A 9,728-nucleotide genomic window follows, 5' to 3' on the forward strand; every position below is an offset into this window, starting at 1 on the left:
TTGCATGCAGCTTAGTAATGAAGGCATAATAAAATAATCTCAGTATGCAGCTAGCAGAATGAGTACATGAATAAACAAAAACCAAAGCCTAGTTGGTTCCTTCTGTTTAGACTATAACATTTTCTTCTGTATATGCAAGTAGGCATATTTTTCTTATCTTTTAATATATATTTATACATATATAATACATGTATATTTTCTTATTTATATAAGATATATACTACATATACATATATATTATTTTGGTGCCATACTGGTGGTACTCAGGTTTTACTCCTGGCTCTGCACTCAGGGGTCATTCTTGGAGAGCTTGGGGACAAAATGGGGTGCTGAGGATTAAGCCCATATCATCTTCATGCAAGGCAAGTGTTCTATTGCTCTGGTCCTGGAACAAATATATTTTTAAAGCTGTACTGAGGTGTGATTTATATAAAAAAGATCTTGCCCACTGAAAGTAGATTTATAATAGTTTTTATGCTGTTCTGCATACCTCTTCCTTGTCTAGTTTTAAAGCATTTCCATCACATCCCCTCATTGTCTGCTGTTAAATTCCTATTTCTGGGGCTGAAGTGATAAAACAATGGGAATGGCACTTGTGTTGCATACAACTGACCCCAGTTCAATCCTCAACATCTCAATTAGTAGTATGCTGAACCTACCTAAGCATAGAGCCAGGAATAAAACCCCTGAGCCTTGCTTGGTGTGGTCCAAAAACAAAAACACAATCTCTACTTCTGTCCTTGCTTTCTGGCTTTATACATATGATTTGTGTGGACATTCCATATAAATGTTAGCTGATATAGCAGCTCAAACACATATGCACATTACACACACATATGCACACACACACAAATGCTACTTGTGTTTATTTGTAAATAGTGGTCCCTCATCTGCTTATTTTAATTTACAGAGCTTATTCTAAAAATTCTGGATTTTTAGAGTGGATTTGTGCGTGAAGAGAGGAGCAAAGCCAGGGTTTTGACTTTAAAATCCACCCTGGGTTTTACTAGTCCAGGAGTCTCAAACTCGCGGCCTGCGGGCCGTTTGCGGCCCTCCGTACAACATTTTGTGGCCCGCAGCCGGCCTTCAAATATCACAGTATTTGCAATTATTCGCTTACCAAATAATTGCAATAAAAATCGCATTAGTAAGAAAAAATTACATTAAACATTCGTATACACTGAGCAGTGCTGTTCGAGGTATGCAAATGTTTAATGTGATTTTTTTCTTACTAATGCGATTTTTTATTGCGAATATTCGGTAAGCGAATAATCACGAATACTTTGTGCTTAGTGCAGACATTATTTCCGCTGCTCCAGCCCGCTGTCCCTTGCATTATCCGAGGCCTAAGGGAGAGAAGGGAGAGAAGTTTATTACAGAATTAGATTTTGTGATACCTTCATCATGACTTCATCAAAGCCTCCAGTGAAGAGAAAGATTGATGACGAGCACAGACAATTTCAGGAAAAGTGGGAGACGCAGTATTTCTTTGTTGAGCACAGGGGCATCCCAACATGTCTTATTTGCTCAGAGAAAGTTGCAGTGCACAAGGAATAGAGCTTGAAATGCCATTATTCAACTAAACATGCTGAGGAATGTGCAAAATATCAAGGAAATGAAAGAGCCAAGCGAGTTGCCAGTCTTAAAGCATGTCTAATGAGGCAACAAGATTTCTTCAAGAAAGCAACCAAAGAGAATGTTGCATCAGTCGAAGCTAGTTACATGGTTAGTGAGATGATTGCTAAGGCAGGGAAACCATTCATAGAAGGAGAGTTTGTTAAAAAAAAAAATGCATGTTACAGGCTGCAAATATTATCTGTCTGGAAAAGAAAGGTCAGTTTAGCAAAATCAGCCTTTCTGCCAACACTGTGGCAGACTGCATTTCTGACATGTCAAGTGACATTTATCATCAACTGTGTGAGAAAGCCAAATGTTTTGATGCATACTCAGTTGCTCTAGACGAGGACACAGATATAACAGACACTGCACAGCTCACAATTTATGTCCATGGTGTTGATTGCAATTTTGAATTGACAGAGGAGCTGCTCACAATAATTCCAATGCATGGCCAGACCCCCGCTAATGAGATATTTCAGCATCTGTGTGATGCCATTGAGAATGCAAGTTTGCCATGGAAGAGGTTTGTTGGAATAATAACCGATGGAGCGCCATCGATGACAGGGAGGAAAAATGGACTGGTGGCCCTTGTTCCAAAAAAACTTGAAGAGGAGGGTGGAGAGAAGGCCTTTGCTCTACACTGCATTATCCATCAGCAGGCCCTTTGCAGTAAATGCCTGCCGTGTGACAATGTGATGTCTGTTGTTGTGAAATGCATCAACCAAATCAGATCCAGGGGCTTAAAGTACAGGAGATTCTGTGCTTTTTAGAGGAAATGGAGTCAGAATATGAAGATGTGTTCTATTTCACCGAGGTATGTTGGCTCAGCAGGGGAAATGTCCTGAAAAGATTTTTTGAGTAGAGAAAAGAAGTGAAAGCCTTCATGGAGAAGGATGGGAATGCTGTTTTTGAGTTGAGTGATCACAAATGGCTCATGGACTTAGCTTTTCTTGTTGACATCACACATAAGCTGAATGTACTAAACAAGATGTTATAAGGCCCAGGGCAGCTTATCAGTGCTGCCTATGACAACGTGAGAGCATTCTCCACAGAACTTGTGTTATGGAAATCTCAGCTCTCTCAGACAAACCTTTGCCATTTCCCAGCATGCAAGGAACTTGTGGATGCAGGCATACCATTCAGTAGTGAGAAATATATTGATGCTATTTTTAAGTTAGAGAAGGAATTTGATTACAGATTTGCAGACTTCAAAAAGCATAGAGCCACTTTCCAAATTTTTGTGGACCCCTTTTCCTTTGATGTGCAAGGTGCCCCTACTGTGCTTCAAATGGAGCTCATTGACCTGCAATGCAACTCTGATCTCAACGCCAAGTTCAGGGAGATTAGTGGAAAAGCAGACATGCATGGGCAATTTTTGAGAGAATTGCCCCCCCCCAGCTTCCCCGAACTTTCCCGAATATTCAAGCGCACCATGTGCCTTTTTGGGAGCACATATTAGTGTGAAAAGTTATCCTCCACATTGAACTTCAATAAGTCAAAGTACAGGTCTAGACTTAATGATGATCATCTTCAAGCCATACTGAGGGTCTCAACTGCTTCCTCTCTAAAGCCAAATGTGGTTCAGATTTGTGAGAAGAAGCGCTGTCAAGTCTCTGGCAGCAAGGAATAAGCAAAAGATGCCATGTTCAGAAGAACTGTTCATGATCTTCACTCAATGTTCTATTCATGTTCAGAAGAAATAATTAAAACTGTTAATAATGACGTTTGAGGACTTTTTTTGTTTGTGTGAAATCCCTTATACGGCCCTGCCTCACCGGGACTTTGCCTCCTGTGGCCCCCAGGTAAATTGAGTTTGAGACCCCTGTCTTAGTCCTTCAGCTCTTTTCTTTACCTATACATAGCCTCAGACTATTCCTTGAACTTGCTAACTGGTTGTGTACCCTCCCTTACTAGATCTTTTGACTTCCTCGCCTATCACCTGGACAAAACAACTGAGTTTGTGTTACCATTCCCAATTGAGCAGCCTTCCCTTGATATTTTGAGCAAAGCTGTTTGTTCTGCTTATCTTGCCTTGTCTTAACCTTATCTTCCTTGACCTACTTAGAACTTCTAGTTGTTTAGTAAGTGTTTAGGCAGACATGCCACAGAGTCTCACTTTTATTAGTAAACTTAGTATCTGATCCTTAACCTTATCTTCCTTGACCTACTTATGGAACTTCTAGTTGTTTAGTAAGGTGGGAGTGGTTGTAGGCAGACATGCCACAGAGTCTCACTTTTATTAGTAAACATTTAGTATCTTTGTGAATATTAATGCCCCTGAGGGGTTTTGTGTTCCTATGGTTGGTTTCCAGAGGAATAGAAGGTGGTTTTATTAGTTTCATCCAGCTTTATAATTGTTTTTAAGGGATAATTATATAACAACTCACTAATCCATAGCAATAAATCCCACCTCAGAATGCATTCATTTTCTTCTTTTTTGGGGGGAGGGGTGGATAGGCCATACCCGGTGACACTCAGGGGTTACTTCTGGCTATGTGCTCAGTAATCGCTCCTGGCTTGGGGGACCATATGGGATGCCTGGGGATCAAACTGCGGCCACTGCTCCAGCCCCAGAATGCATTCATTTTCTAATACACTCTTTTCCTTATTATTAGTCAAAGTTTTCCAGAGATGCAGAACCAATAGTCTGTATTTGTGTATGCACATGTAGAAAGATAGATAGATAGATAGATAGATAGATACCATATTTTCCGGCGTATAAGACGACTGGGCGTATAAGACGACCCCCCCCCCCCAATTTTGCAGTTAAAACATAGGTTTAGGCCTATATTTGCTGTTTCAGTCAGTACGTTCCTGTGCTGCAACTGTATGTACCACAGTGAGCCAATCACAACAAGCAAAGGTTCAAAGGTTATACTGTCATAGACTTCCTCTCTGACTCTGGCCAATCTGATCAGGCTTTTGACAGTGTAGATTCGGGTCCAGACATTGTCTAATTTGCATGCATAAAAAGCCTGCTTGGGTAGGCTGAGTTAGAGAGGCGGTCTAAGCAGCCTGGCAGTGATTGGTCTCTTATCATAGGCACCTTTTCTGGCAATTCCCTGGTGGCGTCAGTTAATCTCCCCCACTACATGAACCAAAAACACCCCATTCTCGGACCCTAGCACTGAATCACCAACATGGTTAGCTGGGTTTTGCTAGAAGTGGCCCCCAGATCTCCTGAGTACTGTTTGGGAGCCCCCAAGAAAGAGATTTGGAAACTCTGCGGCCTGATTTTTTTTTTTTATTTTGTTTAGCGGCATATTGAAACATTTTTTGGGATATACTCGGCGTATAAGACGACTCCCGATTTTCGGTTGACTTTTTTTGTTTCAAAAGTTGTCATACGCCGGAAAATACGGTAGATAGATTGGATGATAAAAGGTTTTGCTTTATTTTTATGATGATACAGACTGCCCTAAAGGCTGCCTTTTTCTTTTCTTTTACTCAGAGTTGCTCCTGATGGTGCTCAGGAGATTTAATTGCTGCTAGGGATTCCTTCCTTCTTACCGTGCTTGGGGACTGTGTAGTGCCAGGATCAAGCCAATGCCTCCCACATGATCAGTATGCCTTCAGACTATTGTGCTATCATTCTGGCCAGAGAGTTTTTAAGGGAATAACTCATGATTATGGGGCTAGCAATTCTAAAATTTATAGAGTTGTCTAGAAGGTGAGAGTTGAAATCCCATGGGACAGTGGAGTGGAAAACTCAGGCAGAGTTTCTATATTTCAGTCTTGAGGCTTCCTTTTTGTTAAGGAAAACTATGTTTTTCTCTTGAGGATTTTGTTAGTTGAGACCAACCTATTTATGGAGTATAATGGAGGGTGATCTGCTTTAGAGTCTGTTGACTTAAACATTAATCAGATATAGAAAATATCTTCATGTAAACATAGCTGGTGTTTGGCTCAAACACTGGGCATCCTAACTTAGCCAAAATGACAAATGGATTAACTATCACATGTGGCCATCTCTGAATTCAGGGAAAAACTATTAGTTTAAATATAGTCTTTTTACTGTCTACATTAGCTAAACTAGCATTTCAAATAGTTTTGTATACATGTCTTGCTTTTATACATCTACATATTTAGTCATAGAGTATTTTAGAATATTCTGTATCTCAGTCTTATTTGTCTATTCATTCCTCTCTGGCCACCCTTCCTAGTCCCTTTTTCAGCCTTCTCTTTTTTTCCTGCCTTCCCTCCACAACACACACATTTTGTTCTTTTTATACCAATTTTCAGAGTTATTTTATATTACATTTAATTATGTTGTATGTTTTTAAGCAGTTGTATTTTAGTTTGTATATCCTACCCCCCCCCTCTCTCTCTCTCTCTCTCTCTCTTTGTTTTTGGGCCACACCCGGCAGTGCTCAGGAGTTATTCCTAGCTCTGTACTCAAAAATTGCTTCTGGGCAGGGGAACCATATGGGATGCTGGGAATCAAACCTATGTTCATTCTGAGTCAGTCATGTGCAAGGCCAAGGCCCTACTACTATGCTACCACTCCAGCCCCTATATCTTTCCTACCTTTTAAAGTAGCTTTCCATTTTATTTTCATTGACATTTTGTTTTTTGTTTTGTTTTTGGGTCACACCCAGCAGCACTCAGGGCTTACTCCTGACCCTATGCTCAGAAATCGCTCCTGGCACGCTAGGGGGATTATATGGGATGCCAGGATTCGAACCACCAACCTTCTGCTTGAAAGGCAAACGCCTTACCTTCATGCTATCTCTCCGGCCCCTATTTTCATTAACACTGTTACAACTTTCTCTGAACCCTTATGTGCTCCTTTTATTGTATTGCTATTGTTCTTTTGCCTATTACTAAGATACCCAACCCATCATTGTTTATATCTGTTTGTCCATGGGATTGTTTCTTGAAGCACACATCACCACATTGCTGTTCTTAGCAAAATTTATTCTCAACCACACCCAAGAATGAATCTAGCCTCTAGTCTGTAAATAATTTGTGGAGTATGTAAACTGAATCTTTAGGAAAGATTTGGAAGTAGTGTGTTGCTTCTGTAATTTCTCTTTTATGGTTGATATTTTTCTTTTATAGAGCCATTGATGTCTTGGAAATGAAGGAATCTTTTAAACCAGTGCCAAGCCAGTGCTATCATTCTGAATATATATCTTTTTTTTTTTTTTTTTTTGGTTTTTGGGCCACACCCTGTGACGCTCAGGGGTTACTTCTGGCTATGCGCTCAGAAGTTGCTCCTGGCTTCTTGGGGGACCATATGGGACGCCGGGGGATCGAACCGCGGTCCGTCCTAGGCTAGCGCAGGCAAGGCAGGCACCTTACCTCCAGCGCCACCGCCCGGCCCCCTGAATATATATCTTGATATATATGTTTGGATTCCAAATATAGTTGGGTATATAAAATTTCAGCACAATTTATTAATAAGAATATTTTTATTTTTCTAGAATAATAATTCTAGAATTGTTACATGGAACCAGAGGGATATAGATCACTAGATCAATAGACTAGGTTACATACTTTGTTTGAACTCCAGTTTCGATTTCTGGCCCCATATGGTCTCCTGAGTAACACCAGGTGCAGCCTAAAAGCAAACAAAACAAAACAAAACAAAAAATCATATTAAGAGAAGCTATTGTGGGGACTGGAGAGATAGCACAACAAGCAGGTAGGCACTTGCCTACCTCACAGTGACCTGGGTTCACTATGTAGATTGAGCAGAGCCACATATGGTCCCCCAAATCTTGCAGAGTGATCCAAAAAAAAAAAGTTAGGAATAAGCCTAGGTATAGTCCAAAAACAAAGAAAAGCAGTTTGTTTTTAATGTTGATTTATTTTTGTTTTAATTTGTTTATAAATGTATGTGCTAAAGATACCAGTTAGCATCTTTCTAGGTAAAATGGAATAGTGATAACTGATGACTAATTTGTAAACACTCTATGTGTAATGATAAAATAACTTTTTACTTTTCTTATTAGATGTTGATCATCTTTCAGAAGTAGACTCTCCATGGCCTAAATATTTCCTGAAAATCATTTGACTGGAACATCTTTTTAATAACAAGATAACAACATCAAGATGGTTGGAAAACTGAAGCAGAACTTATTATTGGCATGTCTAGTGATTAGTTCAGTGACTGTGTTTTACTTGGGCCAACATGCCATGGAATGTCATCACCGAATAGAAGAACGTAGCCCATCCCTCAAATTGGAGAGCACAAGGACCACTATGCGAACCAACCTGGACGTCAAAGCCAACAAAACCTCTGCTTATCACAAAGATATGCCTTTAATCTTTATTGGAGGTGTACCTCGGAGTGGAACCACACTCATGAGGGCCATGTTAGATGCACATCCTGATATTCGCTGTGGAGAGGAAACCAGGGTCATTCCTCGAATCCTGGCCCTGAAGCAAATGTGGTCACGGTCCAGTAAAGAGAAAATACGCCTAGATGAAGCTGGTGTCACTGATGAAGTGCTGGATTCTGCCATGCAAGCCTTTTTACTAGAAATCATTGTTAAGCACGGGGAGCCGGCTACGTATTTATGTAATAAAGATCCCTTTGCTCTGAAATCCTTAACCTATCTTGCTAGGTTATTCCCCAATGCCAAATTTCTCCTCATGGTCCGAGATGGCCGGGCATCAGTACATTCAATGATTTCTCGGAAAGTTACTATAGCTGGTTTTGATTTAAACAGCTATAGGGACTGTCTAACCAAGTGGAATCGTGCCATAGAGACCATGTATAACCAGTGTATGGAGGTTGGTTATAAAAAATGCATGTTAGTTCATTATGAACAGCTTGTCTTACATCCTGAACGGTGGATGAGAACACTCTTAAAATTCCTCCATATTCCATGGAACCACTCTGTGTTACACCATGAAGAGATGATTGGGAAAGCTGGGGGAGTGTCCCTGTCAAAGTAAGTAGAAGTTTATTGCTAATCTTAATATTATAGTAAGCTTTGTGTGTGTGTAAATGGCATTTTTTGGAACAGATACCGACTCATTGATGAGATTAAAAAAATAAATCTTGGGATGGAGAGATAATAAAGGAGGTAAGGCTCTTTTTTTTTTGGGTGGGGGCACACCCAGCAGTGCTCAGGGGTCACTTCTGGCTGTCTGCTCAGAAATAGCTCCTGGCAGGCATGGGGGACCATACGGGACACCGGGATTCAAACCAACCACCTTTGGTCCTGGATCGGCTGCTTGAAAGGCAAACGCCGCTGTGCTATCTCTCCAGGCCCGAGGTAAGGCTCTTACATTGCATGTATCTGATCCTGATTCAGTCTCTGCCAATGCTGTATGGTTCTCCCAGACTTGCCCAGAGAACCCTGACTAGCCACTGAGTACCCAGAATAGCTTCTGGGTATGATTCAAAAACCCCTTAAAATTTTAAAAATTTCTCCCACAAGCTTATTATAGACCTGCTTGTTTTATTATTATTCAATTTAGAATTTATTAATTGTCCTTTGTATTTATTTATTTGATGGAGACAAAAACCCAAAAAAATGCCTGTTAAGATGGTAGGTTGGAAGGGGGAGGTATGGGAAGGACTCTGATAACATTGGGACAGCTTAGAGTCAAACCGAGAGTAACCACTAATCATGAGGAGATGAGGGATCCCTCTTTGTGCTGTCGTTCCCCATCTGAGTGGTGTCTCAGAAGCTTGCGCCTCAAGGAGAATCTCTAGAACAGTACCTTTATGGGGTGCCTCAGAACAGTTAACAGTTAAGTTAGTGGCTGCTACCTTAATGGAACAAGTACTTGCGAGAAAAACTACTGTTGGTGGTTAGAGACAGTAAAGCAAGGGCTTATTAGGGAGCCATGCCTGGAGACAGAGAGAAAGACAGGGAGGTGTGCCAATGCAAATGGGATTGAAAGAATAACTTAGAGAAAAGTTAAAAGGTGTTCCTTCCTCTTCTGGAAACTGGCATCTGTGAGTCCCAAGGAGAGGGAAAAAGGAAAAAAATAATTAATACAAACATGGGTTCCTGGCATTGTCCAATCAGCAACCTGTACATTGGAGGTTTATAGTTTATAGCAAGACCCAAATTAAATAAAAAGGTGTGGCTGATTTGATTCTAGCTGGAGGTTTTCTTATCCCTCTGTTGGTCCAAATCTATGTCCTT

At 40.6% G+C, this 9,728-nt stretch overlaps 1 protein-coding gene across 1 annotated transcript in view; it reads left to right on the plus strand.

Moving 5' to 3' along the window:
* Positions 1-9,728, plus strand: part of TPST1 (tyrosylprotein sulfotransferase 1) — a 93,797-nt gene that overhangs the window by 30,241 nt on the left and 53,828 nt on the right. Inside the window, exon 2 of the mRNA XM_049789532.1 lies at positions 7,575-8,519. Coding sequence (XP_049645489.1) covers positions 7,675-8,519 — 845 coding nt within the window. The 5' untranslated portion in view covers positions 7,575-7,674. The remainder of the gene's footprint in view (positions 1-7,574; positions 8,520-9,728) is intronic.

The sequence above is a fragment of the Suncus etruscus genome, chromosome 15 (assembly GCF_024139225.1).
Source record: "Suncus etruscus isolate mSunEtr1 chromosome 15, mSunEtr1.pri.cur, whole genome shotgun sequence".
Taxonomy (NCBI): Eukaryota; Metazoa; Chordata; class Mammalia; order Eulipotyphla; family Soricidae; genus Suncus; species Suncus etruscus.